Below are 16,899 nucleotides of genomic sequence, written 5' to 3' on the forward strand. Positions count from 1 at the left end.
CAGAAAAAATGATTAAAAAATTACAATTATTGATTTAAAAGGGGGAAAATCAGGAAATTTAATATGCATCTATACTCTTCATTTAAATTTGATCCTAAAACAGAACGTCGACAATCATGATTTACTTTCTCGGGCCGCACAAAATAATGGGTCGGGCCAGATTTGGCCCCTGGGCCGCCACTTTGACACCTGTGATCTAGGCGATATGACATATGAACATATGAATTAATCCCACATTAAATGGTGCTAAACAGTTTGAAATTGTTCCACAAATGCAATCTGAAAAAATAATTGTTGCTTGGCAAAGGAAGATTAACATAACACCAATGGCTATTACTAGTAACTGTTGGTTAGGTTAAATACTGTACATATTTAGTAGTGTTTAAGATGGTGTGTAGCGTTTAATATATTGTCATGGTAAATAGTTTTGATAAAGTTGAGATTTTTACTTATTGGGAGATTGCCCTTAGATATAGCCATTAAATAGAACTGGCGTAATTAGCTGAAAAAAAAACATATTCAAACCATAACCCAGTATATCTTAGAAAAAATGAGACAAAACTATTTTTAATACAGCGCTAACAAGGCGACACATAAAATGTCAGTGCGCACACTAAAAGACATATCAGTGTCTCAATCGGTCAAAGGTGCTGTTTGTCCTTATGATGTTTGTTCAGAACAAAAGCATTACAGTGTGCAAAAAGCCGAGATGCATATCAAAGTGTGCCGTGGAGCCCCTCGGGGAATAATAACAGGTAGCATCCTTGACCCTCAGCTACAGAAAAATACAAAAAAAGAAAGAAATTAGGCATGCATAAACTGATGTTAGTGGTACGCTTTGATCACTGACAATCTCTCAACTGGATTGTTCAGATGACCTCAAGTGGCCCTAACCCCTACACAATGTTATCTCAGGCAGCATCGGAATGATCGAAGAAGTCACACTGCTATTATACCCCATTGAATTAGCATTTTTTTGTAATTTCGGTATGGTGAAGGGGCGGGCAGTGCGTCCGCCTCACTGTTCCGAGAGCGAGGGTTCAGTCCCTGGTCGGTTCCAACCATCCAGTAAGAAATGTGCATCTTTTCCCTATGCTTGTGTGGCTTCTCTCTGGGTACTCAGGTTTTCTCCCATATCCCAATCACTTGACCCCTTTTGTGATGTGGCATGCTTTGGAACATAACCTGAATGTGATGTAATGTTGCAAGTTAACTCTGAGCCATTATGTGCAATACTTAATCCTTCTTTCCAGAAACAAGTCTTTGCAGTCAGACGTTGAATCCATAAGTCATGCAGTCACATTATCTACCCCCCCCCCTTTTTTAATTTTATTTGTTCCCTCATACTGATGAGAAATATATATTTTAAAAAAAGCTATTTAATACAAGTTTATTTTTGAACGTTTAGTTTTGTGCTTACGTACTTATTTTGCTACTACCATGCAACTGTGATTAAAAACATTGTATATGCAAGGTTAAGGTATTACATTTGCTATATTTTCAATTGAAATGTATAACTATAATTTGAATCAGATTTTTGTTATATTTTTGGGGTGATGTTAAACTTGATGTCTAGTTTTTCTAATTGCTGTTTTGTGCTCTGCATTTTCAGAAGAAAAAAAGAATATTGAATATGTCTCTTAGTATTACTTGATTGCAAATGTTTAATAGTTTTAATTGTATGCTGGGAAGGTTATATTTATTAACATTTTTTTTACTTAATATAATTTGGATTTTTACTAGAGTAATTTCACATTCATAATTAGGATTTTTATTAAGTAATTTCACATTTATACGCGAGTACACACGTGTGATGGGCTGGTTGAACACTAGTCTAGATTGTACTGAAGTATGAGCATGAGGGTGAAAGTTTGTTTGTCTCATTGTGCCCTGCGATTGGCTGACAAGCAATTCAGGGTTTACCTCGCCAACTACCCAAAGTTAGTTCCTAGTTGAATTGCTTATGCTCATGAGGCTCAATATCAGACCAGGAATGAAACCAAAAACACCAGCTTGTTGCCCCACTTGGACATATAAAACAGACAGAGGACCTGATAAATGAAATACTTCATGATGGGTGAATGGCTTGTGTCACGGGGGTAATTTGCTTAACTGATCTGACGATGAAAGGGAAATTGTGAGGAGCTGGAAGAAAACAATTGCAGACGTCTGATTGGCTGCCGGAGTATGGCAGGCTCTTTCCGACGATGTGAAGCTTCAAAGGCGTAGGTTATTATATTTTCATTCACATTCATGAAAATATACTGTCAGCTTCTAATAAATCCATTTACCCTCAGCTTTCATCTTACAATGCTACACAATGTCGCCATGCTTTTCCCATTCAAATCCTTTCGAGTGTATGGCACCGGCCCTTTATGTTAATCAGTGCTGTGCCAAGTCTGACAGATGTAAAGAAAGTGACCTATGAGCTGAGTAGATGATTTCCTGCCTGACAGGAAATGAGCTTATTGCTGCATAGCTCTGAATTGGAAAAAGCTATGGATGTTATTTTACATGGTCCGTCCGCTATGATAGGCATCGGAAATATCGTACGCACACAAAGTAATGCTACAACTTTTTTTTCTTTTTTAATAGAGAAAATGCAGTATTTTTAACTGAAACTATAGAGTTTGACCCACATTTTGCATTTACCGCCCTGATTTTCAGTCTCTGTTCATAGGGTCTGATATTAAATACAGTCATGTAGTTGAGTATAATGTTGTATTAAATTGAGTGTAACATTTATTTTGGAAAAGCAGAGTATCTATAAAATAAAAAAGAGGATTGTATAAACATTCTTTACAGTATAGTATGGCATGGGAGAGTATTTCAGTATTGTATGGAATCAGTGGCGGGCCGTCAGGGCCTTCAAGGCCTTCTCTGCTGGCCTAAGAAATATCTGAATCATATATTATATTTTGTCCATCAATACTTATTAAATAATTCCAAATTGACTGTTAGCTTCCTTTCATTGCTTTCCCCCCTGGTTGCAATGCTTCTAGATGTGTGATTTCATATTGAAGCATTTAACCAATCACATTTCAGCCATTATTTGTTGCCAGGGTCAGAAATCTGCCTCAAGGCCTTCACAATCAGTTCTGCGGGCTCTGCTGCATTAATCAAGCGTCGATAAGACTGTTGCTTCAACCAATCAGATTTCGAGTTGGCAACACCACAATGCCTTGTCGCAGGTGTAAGCCTAGTCATTGCCTCTCGCAGGCGTAGGGATACGTCATTGCCTCTCGTAGGCGTAGGGATACGTCATCGGTTTCACCAACTATGATTGGCTAGTGATAGAGTGGATTAGCCAGAGCTACCAAACTGTATCTGGAGCGAGCTGCACAAGCAAATATATTGTTGTGTTGATTTAAAGCCATTTTCAAGACGGGCTTTTCAAGAAAAAAAGCTGGACATCATTAAGAAAGGTCGGACAACTCCAAAGCAAGCAAATCTGTCACAAGCGGGAACGAACATTTTCAGCACTAAATCGAATAAAAACGTATGCCAGAAATACGACAGGACAGGCTCGACTTTAAGCATTAGCTTGGCGATAGAAAAGAAGGAAGAAAGAAAGGAGGATGGATATTGTGTACAGTTAAAAATGATTTTTGGTGAGTAAAATATGGCTATATTCCTAAATAATATTTCAATTGTATGAGGTTATTATTGATTATTTTTTATGTGTCGCAGCTGTAGCTGCAGTAGAGGTTTTATAGCCATAAAATAGTTTTTGAGGGTTGGATTGAGTCGCTAGAAAATGCACGGACCGCCCGCTGGTATAAACATTCTTTATTTTATAGTATGGCATGGTAGAATAAAGTATTTCAGTATTGTATCGGGTATAAGGAATAGTGGCAATTCTTATAGTAATTACTCTAATACTAACCTTCACCATGAATGATTTGACAATTATTTTGTTTGCCATTTGTTCTACTTATTTTCTTATTAGTATATGATGGCATTTTCCCTTTTATTCCCCAATTACATTGTCTGATATAAAACTCCATGCACATGCTAATATTGTTGTTGTTTTTTTGGTCCAAATGAGATGTGAATAATTCATTCCCTAAGAAAGATGTCAGCCACTTGATTATACTTTCTAAACAATTACTCCCCCCACACACCCCTGTCACTTTCTTGCTAACCTCGCACGGCTCGGTCAAAAGTCAGAAGCGAGAACAAAGGCTTCATTAAAATACTGTCATGTGGCTTTGTTTTGGGGATTGGTGTATAAATACAAACAGACCTGTAGTACTCCATTATATGTACCGCTTTTACTTGGTTTGCATTTAGAGCTCCTTTCTTGACACTATTGTTACATACAATGTTGTTTAAACGGTTATTATTGACACCAATGTCAGCATGCAATGTATTGAACAATACCGTTATTTTTGTATGTCATGTCGCATTAATAATAGAGTGCTTAAGAGTGAAGTAGATTTACAGTTTTCAAAAGTTGGGATTGAATTTACGGACCCTGCAGACACATTAACGGGTCTGGCACTGGGCTCTAACACCGCTTGGCAGACCAAAGAATGAAAACGTGTTAAATTACTGCCATCAGTCAGGTCTGGACTAACGAGAAGCGAGCGGCTTTTACTGGAAGGCTGAATGAGACTTAAGCTCTTCAACTTGTTGACAGCTGTGTCCTTGGGTTCATTGTATCCTCTGTGAATTGCAGACACGTGTTTTAACTAAAGACAGACATGTTTGTCATAAAAGGATCATTTTAAACCACATTTTGTACCTCTACTTCTTAAAGAAATAGACATCACTGTCATGGCAGAAAGAATCTTGTGAGAACAAAGTGAGAAATAACAGAATTGTATTTTACCGATGTGTATGAGTGGAGACATTTTTAAATAAAAGCATATAGTTACGAGAATTACGCAAAACAGCCTTTGTTGAAATTGCAGTACTATTTTAGGCAATCACACTGGAGTATCTACTCATCACACATTGGCTGCCCTTTGTGCCACATGTGCCTATTAAGGAGCTTTGTGTCGCTGTCATACGGCGAATGGAGAAAGCCGTGACAGATGGTGCAGGTATACTAACAACAAAGATAGTGTGCCTAATTTGTTTGATACTTTTTTCCTGTTTCGAGTGTATGAGTGTTTTATATGATTTTTGTGCAAAATTTGCCGACTTTGTGCATCATGAAAATTTAAACTCTCGTAGCTAAAGTACAAAATTCCATAAAAAGCCAGGGTGCCTATCTGGTTACTAAGTTGAGTGTTTGAATAAAATCAGTGGCGGTCCGTGCATTTTCTCGTAGCGCCTTCAACGGGTAAAATCCACTTCCTAGCAGCATTTAATGATTAAATGCAAATACTGGAGCTTTTCAGACATTACAACCGGGCCAGGGGGGTGATTTCCCCGGGAAAAGACAGCGATGGACGTCAATGGCGAAATGGCAAAAATTGCACTAAAATGGGGTAAAATACACTTCCTAGCAGCATTTAGTGATTAAATACAAACACTGGAGCTTTTCAGATATCAGAACTTGGCCCACAATTGAAATATTATTTAGCAATATAGCCATATTTTACGCACCAAAAATCCTTTTTAACTGTACACAATAACCATCCTCCTTTCTTTCTTCCTTCTTTTATATCGCCATCGAAGCTAATGCTGAAAGTCGAGCCTGTTCTGTCGTATTTCTGGCATAGTCCGTCTTGAAAATGGCTTTAAATCAACACAACAATATATTTGCGTGTGCAGTTCGCTCCAAATAGTTTGGTAGCTATGGCTAATCACTAGCCAATCATAGTTGGTGAAAGCGATGACGTATCCCTACGCCTGCGACAAGGCAATGACGTATCCCTACACCTGCGACAAGGCAATGACGTATCCCTACGCCTGCGACAATACATTGTGGTGTTGCCAACTCTAAATCTGATTGGTTAAAGCAACAGTCCTATCGGCGCGTGTTTAATGTTTAATGTGTGCAGCAGAGCCCGCAGAACTGATTGTGAAGGCTTTGAGGCAGATTTCTGACCCTGGCAACAAATAATGGCTGAAATGTTATTGGTTAAATGCTTCAATATGAAAACACACATCTGGAAGCAGTGCAACCAGGGGGGAAAGCAATGAAAGGAAGCTAACAGACAATTTGGAATTATTTAATAAGTATTGATGGACAAAATATAATATATGATTCAGATATTTCTTAGGCCAGCAGAGAAGGCCTTGAAGGCCCTGACGGCCCGCTACTGAATAAAATATGAGATACAAACCACATACATACTATACATGCCATACATAAATGATCAACATGCATTTAAATTTAACACAAATCAGATTTTTTGAGAGAGATGATTTCCCACAATCCCCCATGTTGGAGTACATGTTGAGCAACAAATGCTCATCTTGAGCTTTCTGATTAACTATACCCTAAGGAAGCATGTTTAATTGCCAAGTGTTAATTAGAGATATGACTGGGAGTGGCAGCATGTCCAATTTCTGACAAAGGGGGCTTGGGACCAACGTGCCTCAACAAGCCACTCATTGGATGGAGTCCCACTTGGGCAACGAGTTAACCACCACTTCATCCAACATTAGATCACGATATCAAGCATGAAAGTTCACACGTAGAAAGTTCACGTAAATCATGACCAATAAGACGCAAATGAGGTAGATGATCATCTCTCTCTGCAGTCCCCCAAAAGCGCCTCCCTCCCTTTCGCATTCCCATCATACATTTCTATTCTCATAGATGAAGATAAGCGGCTGCTTAAAGGTTAGCTGGAATGGCAGGCACACCCTGTATGAGCCGTCATATGCACGGCCATTTTGGGTCTCTGCTCTGCAAGGATGGAATTATTTTCATGGGATGAGGCAGCCATAATTTGTACTGTAATTTTGTCAAACCAACTCTCCAAAAATATGGTCAATCATAGAACGGAGTACAGGTCTGACACAATTTTTATTTTATTTTTTTAAATCTGACATGATTTTTCGGGTTAATTTATATTTCTTCTGATATCGATAGTTTCCAGGTTGCCAGATATTTGAATGAAGTTGGAAAAAAAACTATTTCTTTTTCGTTTACGGTACACAATTTTTGGCATTTTGTAATGTAGAAGTCAGTACCTATAGTGTGGCACTAGATGACAGTATCACCTTTCAGACACCTTTTTGGTGTATTTATTATTATTCTTTGTCAAAGAATGAATACTTTTATTTCATTTTACAGCCTAGTTTGTATATTTTGCTATCTTCCACAGTCTATTTACACACGCTAAAAGATGTATTTTTAACTGAGTGAAAATGAACCTAATAAAGCCATTTTTTTCATCTCCGCGGGGGCCACACTTCAACCCCCCTCTAGTCCTCCTTTCAGTATTCCGTAAGATTGCTGGGCTCTCTTACTTTGTATAACAGTTAACAGGCTTCCTGATTCCTATTTAAGAACCCATTTAAGCCGGCTTGCTCGCTTCTGACAGCGCGGGCATTTATCTCCCAGTGCCATATTGTAATAAAATTCTATTCAGGAAAGATTATACCATCGCTTTCTGATGATAATTTTCCACCATCTTTGAGAGCAAAGCATCTACCCCCCGTCTTCTGCTCTTTCTCATGTGAAAAGCGATGACATCCTATCATAAATGACTTTTTCTTATGTGCTTCGCATGTCGCAGACAAGAATGCCCAAGTTTTATTTCGTTTGGCAGCAACGCAAATTCAATGGAAATACTTTTCTTGCATATTTGCTTGAGTTGGTGGTTAAAAAGTATTTACTAGGAAGGTGTAAGGACCAAAGTTTAACATTGGTTAGGTGATTGCAACTACCGTATTTTCACGACTATAAGGCGCACTTAAGTCTTAATTTTTCTCCAAAATAGACAGGGCGCCTTATAATCCAGTGAACTTTATATATGGACCAATACTAAAATTGTTATCACGATGAAAATAAAATAAATCAGTCGATAGGGTACACCATCCTCTACAGCTCTCACAACTGCGGCAAGCAGCCCCCGACTCTACTATTGTCCCCGTAGAAAAAGTACTGCGCAGTGACTGCTGGGATATATAGTTCTTTTGTCAATACACCCAGTATGATGGCGAACACACAAATTTGGTGCTCACCGTCATTCCGGCTGGATTTACAAAATAATGCTGAGATATATTAAACAGCGTTGCATTTCGGTTGATCGAGCACATTAATTCTATGTTCGTCGTCATTCCCAGTGGAAGTTTCCACTGTGGTCCGAGCTTTCAGGAAGGCAGAAATTACTGACTCGATTAATGATGACTTTGGTGAGATGCCCACCTGTTCACATGAGTTATTATGCTATTGCTGTTTCAAAAAAATACTAATACTTTAACCTCGGAGAAAATAAAAAAAACTGTTGTTTATTCATGTTGGGAGTAAATGGAGTTGTCAGAAAGTTGATTTGTAATCTATTAATAAAGTTTGCCTGAACGATCTGACTGTTTTGTTGACATTCCCTTTAGCACAGCACCATCTAGTGGGTGCGCCTTAAAATGCGATGCGTCTTTCGTGTGTGTCAAATACAGAAATAGCACTCGTTACTGACACTGCGCCTTTAAATGCGATGCGCCATATAGTCGTGAAAATACGGTATATTGTTTACTTTTATGTGGAAAAATCTGGGAAATCGTAATAAATACATTAGCTAAAAAATGTGTATTTTATCTGAAACCAAAAACAAACACTATAGTTTATCGTAATTACAATAATATGGAGAACAACAAGTTAGATAGGTATCTGTCAAGTAACATTTTAACATTTTTTGCACTTATGCCACCCTTGAGGCCAAACAAGAGTGCAGGAAAAATAAATGAACATTATTGTCTGAAGTAAGAATCCTTTGAGTCAGCAAGCAATCGAAATAAAAAGATAATCCCTTCGCATTCCCCTAGTAGGGAAATACACACTGATGACGCAGCATCAGGACCGACTAGGGGCTTCGGTATCGACCCTGCAATCTTCCAATTACCAGCCACTGGGAACTCTCAACCACTGTGCCACACAAAACACACAAAATGCCTTTCATTTAACTCTTTCAGGGCCACTGACAATGAAAGACGTCTAATCAAGCGGCCTTTTTATCCTTCTGTTGTGAATTGAAATGAGTTTTTCACATCATTCGGTGCAGCCCTCCCAGTTAAAAGGGATTGGTCATCCATTGCTGTCAATGGGAGGTAATGAGTTAATAAAAAGTATCAGTATTTTCGCAATTTTGACGCTTGGTCTTCACAGCTTTAAAAACAAAGGTCAAATTTTGTCACAGGCTGATGACGTCATTAAAAAAATCCATACAAATCTATAGCATTAGCATCACAAATATATAAAAAGCATCACATTTGTATTACTATGACAGCACCAATAAAATCCTCACTTTTTCCAGCCTTAACACCCCTGCCTCTCGCTGTATTTGCTTTTAATATTAACTTACCGGTGGTGGAATTAATTAATACCTTTGAGTTTGACTTTGCGAGTTCATTAACATGTATTCAAAGCCCAAGACATTTTATAGATTCATAGTCTATTATAGGGGATGATCCACTACATAATATGCAAATTCCTGAGTGAACAAATCAGAGATGATCTGGCTGTAGTGATTTTCTTGATGTTATTTTTGCTAAACGTACATACTCATTGTGTACCTAAACGATGGTTATATCATAATTCAGACTGTATTCAATTCATGGATTTACCACACAAGGAGTCTATTTGTATTCGCCTAAGTGACCAGTTAACGAGTCGAAAGGACTAATGATGTTTGGAATTAATTCAGAGTTAATCAAGTGTTTTCTTGCCATGATGAACTTGTATTATTGAACATTTGTTTACGTTTGTCTCTTGGCCGTGTTTCAGAATATATCTTAAACAATCCAAAAAAATAGCAATTAATTGACTTAAACTCAATTTTAAGAACATTATGCACACTATGACTTCAAAAATCTAACAGCCAATTTGTATAAATGCTCGTAGCCATCAGTTTGATCTTTTCCCAGCGCACAACTGATGAAATAAAGAGTCAGAGTGCTTCTTATACATGGTGAATGATTGTTTTTTTTTAAACAGAATACATCATGTGACCTCATTCTGCAGTCATTTCAAAACAGAATTGTGTTTTCATTGAATGAGGGGAAAAGCGCCCTTAGTGGGACAACCGTACATCTTTTTAGCTATCTATCAATAAATATTGTTTGAAAGCATTTCAATGAGACTTTTTTTAAATTGTATTTTGTATTATGCTTCAGTGTATTTCATGTGAATTACTTTGTGTGGCCCGTCTGCATTTTTTTCGTCTTCATCTTGGTGTACAATAAATACATCCAACAACTTTCCGGTTAATCTATAATATACGTATTTGTAGTCAACATATTTCTCAGAAAAAATGTTTATTTCATTCAATGTCACTGTGAGCACTGCAGTGAGGGACTGAGGCGCGCGAAAAAGATAAACGGGAGGACCCGCTATCTTAAAATTTAATTGCTTGGTGCAAGAAATTACCTCTCTGCAGGCGAGGAGAATGCTGGGGTCTTTTCAAGTAACGAGTAAGGGGGATTCTGGAGGATTTTTAGGTAGAAGGTGAACCCAGAAAATGAAAAATATGGCCTCCAGAGCTTGATAGCAGCTAAAATTACCTTGAGTAGAAAGATAGAATTTCTCATGCGGACCCTAATTTCTGCTATTCACTGAAAATCCATCTCTGCACAGACATATTTATCTGCTTTTTTGGTAATGGAATAGAATGATGACTAAGCATGGAGTAATTCTGAAAACAATTCTTAAATAATACAATTCGCCAAGGTTATCTTCATATTGTCTTTCAGTTTGCTTGCATAAGTGGAGTTACTCAGCACATCCACGTTGAGGACCCCTAAACGTCCGATTACATCACCTCTGATCTTTCCCTCCCTCTCATCTAGCCACTTTGAATACAAGCCCTGCTTCTCGAGCGCAACCTCCGACGGAGGTCACCCTCCCCTCTCTTGTCCCCGCGCGGCACAGACGGCGAGAATTGTGGCAGGTCGGCAGCTCGGCTCATTATCGCCCACGCCGGGCGCCTGTGGAAAGCGGCCCTTAATAAGCCAGCTGTCGGGGCTTTCCTCCCACCCTGCCCCCTTGAAGTGGGATTGCTGGGGTTCCTCGCTGCATGAGCCCGCTACCATGGACGATGGTGGCTGCTTGGCAGAGCATCTTTTTAGTGACGTGACAAAATGGGTTGGAATAGACGTCAAAATGTTCAAAATCATTTTTACTGTGTCACAACGGATGTGAAAGGTAAAACGACAATTGAATAGTACAGGTACCACTGTATATTTTTTTGCAAAATGCTTTAACTGACTGATTTAAAAAAAATAGGTAGCTGATTAAAATGTATGCATAAATGTAATGATATAGGATAATGTGGGGTTTGCATGTTCTGCCCAGGCTTGCATGGCTTTTCTCCGGGTAGTCCGGCTACAGCACAGCTTCATACCAATTGCATATGGTTCATAAATACAGGGCTGCACTGTAATACATTCTTCCCGTCAGAAATAAATGACTCACCTTCTCCTGGTACTGGCGCCGCGACGAGTCCAATGACTGTATGAGAGCGGTGGCGTGGCCCACAAACATGGCGTAGCAAGTGGCGCCCACAATCATACTGAGGATGGTCAGCCATACATCGGTCATGCCCACCGGTGGGTACATGCCATAGCCGATGCAGAGCATGTGGCTCATGGCTTTAAACAGCGCGTAGGAGTACTGCTGTCCCCACGTGTCATTCTAGAGGGGGAAAACAAACAGAAGATGAGTTCCGCCATCTTGCTAATCCAGTCAATGGCACGTTAAAATGACAGTGGGGCCCTTGGCGTCTCCTTAAAGACGCAAATTTTGGCAGATGTCCACTTGACGCAGCTGGCGAAGTGTGACTTCGCAGTGTGCAAACACACTGGGCAGACATTTTGGGCCCCAACTCGTATTGCTGAGGCTTGAGTACAAGCGGTTGGAGTGTGACACACACACAAGAGGCTGAAGTGCATGGAAAGAAAGTAGGTCAGCCATTTAGAAAAGATGCGATTTCTTGCCGGGTTTTCTCATTTGTAGATAAATGGCCCCCACCCGTCCTTTCTTTTTTTTTCTTCTACCCTCTTTAGATCCTTGTGGTAGTTCATGACCAATCAATAAGAGTCTCTCCTGGGGTTCAAATGTTTAAATTGCTTTCAAACTCATTTCTACAGTGGAAAAGCTGATTTTTAGCTGAGATTTTATTAGGGTCAATCTTGGAAAGGTAGGAAAGGTTGATCTGCTGCCAATGGCGGCAGCTACTAAGGTTCCCAGAAAAATTGTATGGGGTACATACAATCGCATTGTGGGTTTGTAATTGTCCGTTTCTACACAATGGAATATTTGCAGAACCTTCTCATATTTAAAGTGTAAAATGACAGAACAAAATACAACCCCAATCCTGATTGGCCCTTAGTGACAATCAGACTCAAGTCGCAAGAAGAACTGAAATAAAGCTGGACACAGATTAACATCACCAAACACTATATAAGGTCACCTATTAGATTTTAGCACAGGTTTAAATAAAAAATAAACTATACAGTTACAAGGAAAAGTATGTAAACCCTTTGGAATTTCTCTCAAAATAGAAATGACCAACAAAGTGTCTGATACGTGTCTATCAGTACATGTGAAAACAGATCGTCGACAAATAGAAAGATTGCCAACACTGTTGCTCCTCTCACCAGAAGTTGACATCCCATAAACACGCCTGCAAGAGCATGGTGCCGAATTCTCAATGAGGTGAAGAAAAATCTAGTTTAAGACTTACAGAAATCTCTATCGCATGCTAACATCTCTGCGGATAAGTCTAGGATCAGTAAAGGATTAAATAAAAATGGCTGCCACCACACAGGTAACCACTGCAGTCCCGAAAACATTTGAAAAAAAAGCAGAAGGATGTGGTTAAATGTTGGATGGCTACAGTTTTTTAAAGGGGAAACAAAGCACATGGAGTAAAGAGGCACTGCACAGCACCATCAAAAGATTATAACAACGTCTCAAAATAGTTTTTATTAAAGGCCAAGCATAAACGAGTTAAGTTTAAAGATGCTATCAGAATTGAAATAGCTATCAGTTGATGCAAGTCTCAAGGTAATCAGGAGGAATGCTACAGCCAGGGATTACAAAAAAACCTGGTGATTATTCCTTGGCACTCTTCTAGCTAAAACAATTTATTAGAAAACATTTAGTGTATGAAACGAGACAAAGAGCAGCCGGATGAGAGGCTTCGTGTTTCCATCTTTTAGGATTTAGAGTGCATCTTTTTTGTCGCTCGGCTCAGGGACATCGGAATGAAAGAGGATGTCTAACATTTTGTCTGTCTTGTATTGCTGAATGAGGTTTACAAAAAAAGAAACCCAAGAACTAGAGACTTTTGATGCAACACAGTGCCAATTTAACAAACATTTAATAAATAGGTGATAGCATGTGAATCCATGGATCCATTTCTGATTCCGTGTGTCCTTCATAAAACCACGGGTTGGTAAGAGCATATCTAAGTGACTCCGGCTGAGAGGCAGTGCAAAGCATTGAATGGTCGCCAGTCAGTCGCAGGCACAACCTTTCACACGTTCAGTAAAGATCAATTTAAATAAATAATGGAATAAAAAAAGACTTTGCCCCTAACAGATGCAGCTCCTTATCTGTAGTTGAACAAGGAAAAGTCAATGCATGGCACCCTCGGCGACTATATTACAACCTAAATCAGCCGATTGCAATTCATGCAATGGACACCTTAATGATGAGACACAAATCCCAAGATGCTAGCTGACAGTTGAGCGCTAAGATAACATTCAGTAGTCCTGGAATGCATTGAATTGCTGACACAATTTACCTGTTGTTGAAGCATTGTTGGTCACAGCCGAGTTCATTTAAAGAGATTTTCCTAATCTATTCCAAAACAAATAGCGCAAGCAGAACATCTCAGGGTCAATGGCTGGCTTCACACTTGAAGTAACAAAATCAAATTTTCCCGCCTCAAGTGGCATAATTAAAAACAAAACTCGAAAACCAAATGAACAAACCCAAATGCTTTAAAAATAATAATAACTTTTTTTACACATTGTTCAGCTAAAACAAAATGTGACAAAAACATTCTAACGAGATGGAATGTATGTTGTGAGATCTTAATGCGTTCCAAGGGGAATGTTTATTTGATATACAATTTAATTTAATTTGAAATAAATTTAAAATGAGCTTCTAATTAAATGTCTAAGCCAAGGTATCATTGGATATAAGCCTTAAAAAGAATTAAGCACCTGGACTACTGGTGCGAATACGAGAAAGAGGTCAGCGGTCTGATTACTGTTGATTCATCGAATGAGTCCCAGTGTGCAACCCCGCAAATAAAACCAAAATCCCTGGGTATGTATATCGCAGGCTAAAATTATCTAAACTGTGAAACATCTCAAAGGACAGCGGTTTACAACATCTGTCGTTTCTGGTGATGGAAGGCGAGGCGTACGGAGCAAGAGAGCGCTCGGCATGTCAGCGAGGCACCGAGGCATGATGAACCAAATACATCATACCTTGAGCGATGTAACTACTCATGTGACATCTGTTCTGGCACGCACAGCTGACTTCGAGCCGTATATTCCTCTTAGTGTGGGCTCTCGTCGTAATGTTCGTACAGTGCCATTCCTTTGGACTCCTTTGGACTTTCACAGCCAAATCAGTTAATGTTGACAATGATCGAGTAATTACCAACATTTTCTGTGCTCATACCTCCATAAAACTTGACTACAGTTTAGTGTGGCTGTCCAGTGCCTTGGACTCATGCCTCATGGTTCTAGGGTTCTTGGTTTTAAGCTTGATTTGAGCGTAGTTTCCATACTCTCTTAGTCCTTGCACAGGTTTTCTGGGCACTCGGACGATTCGCCGAAAGACGTTTCGCCGACGGACGTTTGGCCGACGGACAGTTCGCCGAACGGACGTTTCGCCGAAACGGGATTCGCGCGCTCGCCCCGCCCCCGGATCGTGTGTGTACATGTTTTTCAACCTCGGCCCATAGGCCATATACGGCCTGTTACAGATAATATTCATTTAGGAATAACAAGGGCATGTACTGCCCCCCGCTGGACATATTTCTAAATACAAGTACATACTACAATGTGCTGCCAATTTAACCATTAGCATCCACAAATTGTCGCTGCAAACATCATTACGTGACCGTATATGGCCCGCGGGCCGAGTTTGAAAAACATGTACACACACGATTCGGGGGCGGGCGAGCGCGCAAATCCTGTTTCGGCGAAACGTCCGTTCGGCGAACTGTCCGTCGGCGAAACGTCTTTCGGCGAATCGTACGGTCACGGGTTTTCTGGGGAGACCCTACTAGTGAAGTCCCGATCCGAGACTCAGCATTATCATCGGCTTCCGATATGATATTTTTGGAGTATAGGATTTTGTCACGAGATCAAATCTGATCCAGTAGTAGCCTGTTTTCAGTATCATCGAGCTTTTTGACTGCAGTAAAACAAGCCTCTAAGCAAACAAGTCTGCTCAGTGGAAGAATTTCTCTTTAGAAACGAATGATGGTAACAGTAAACGGAGTATTTCTTGGGGAGTTACCACCAAGAATCAACACTATTTGCGGCATGCAATCATTTTAAAGGGAGTCTCCCACTGGGTCGGAACCAATAAACCTATTCAATCTGTGTCGCCTGGATTCCAGTACACACGGTCAGTTTTTTTTGGTCTTTATTTCCCGTAGATTGCCCAGTGGTGAATAACACACGGCAAACAATCGCATTGGCAGTGCCCTAATGACGCCAACCTCCAATCGTATATTGATAAGCCATCAGTTAGGAAAGGACTCTTGTCAGCTGCATTCTGTAGAGGTGAAATGTACATTTGATTTATTGGGGTGTACCGCAGAAAGGGAGGAGGGGTAACTAGCTGATCAGTGTCCAGGCTACTGGAAAACAGACTATAAATTATACAACACACCTGTCACACGCAAAGGTAACGTGAGGCCGAGGGACACACGGCTGATTTGGTCGCACATGGTTTGTGACCACCTCTATAAGGGGAGATATGTTGGATAGAGCCTATTGTGACAATGTGGAAAAAAGAACATGTCGAGCTATATTAGACGAGCGTCGTCTCAACCCTTCTAACGTTTTCTAAAGGACATGCACACACGCTCTTATGATAATAAAGATAATATTAATAAATAGGGAATGAAATATTCTCAGAAATAGTCTGACAGCACAGAAGAAGGTTTCACTGTGCTAAAATTGTAAAGTGAGGCGAAGCAGAGTAAGACCACTCAAGTCTAGTCACATTGCTAAATCCTCATAGTTACCCCACTTTGACAGCAAACATATACATGAATCAATAAAAATGCAATAAAAAAATACATGTTAATTATTTCACCCTAAAATTTGATCAATTTGATAAGGAGTCACAAATATAAATCAAGGAAAATTATTGAAGAATGTCTTTCATCACAGTCTGTGTACACTTGACATTAGCTATCTCAATTGCCTTTTATGATTATGAAAACAAAAACAACGTTAATTAGAAACTATGTAGCACAATTTTTCACATAATTTTAAATTAACTTATTGTAATACAGTCTTCTTTTAATTGTGTAAAAAACAAATATGTAATATCACTATAACTTGCACAGGATGAGTCGAGTAGAAAATAAATTTCTCAGGATAAATTATTAATAAAGCAATACAATACAAGCGAGAATGCATCGTTGTCACGATAATCAATGAACTGATCAAAAGAAGCCACATTTGGCTGACAAATATATTTAATTTAAGCTTTAGGATGACAGATATACCAGACAATGTCTCCCAGGATGCAAAAGGGCTTTAGCGAAGTAATTACGGAGGTGGGCGGACAAGATAAGT

At 39.4% G+C, this 16,899-nt stretch overlaps 1 protein-coding gene across 3 annotated transcripts in view; it reads right to left on the minus strand.

Moving 5' to 3' along the window:
• Positions 1 to 16,899, minus strand: part of hcn4 (hyperpolarization activated cyclic nucleotide-gated potassium channel 4) — an 83,380-nt gene that overhangs the window by 30,648 nt on the left and 35,833 nt on the right. For all 3 annotated transcript variants that reach the window (XR_013305989.1, XM_077624954.1, XM_077624946.1), the window contains exon 4: positions 11,534 to 11,752. Coding sequence is in view for 2 of the 3 variants with exons in the window: in XM_077624954.1 (XP_077481080.1) it covers positions 11,534 to 11,752 (219 nt within the window). In the remaining variant the exon portion in view is untranslated. The remainder of the gene's footprint in view (positions 1 to 11,533; positions 11,753 to 16,899) is intronic.

The sequence above is a fragment of the Stigmatopora argus genome, chromosome 2 (assembly GCF_051989625.1).
Source record: "Stigmatopora argus isolate UIUO_Sarg chromosome 2, RoL_Sarg_1.0, whole genome shotgun sequence".
In the NCBI taxonomy this organism is placed as follows: Eukaryota; Metazoa; Chordata; class Actinopteri; order Syngnathiformes; family Syngnathidae; genus Stigmatopora; species Stigmatopora argus.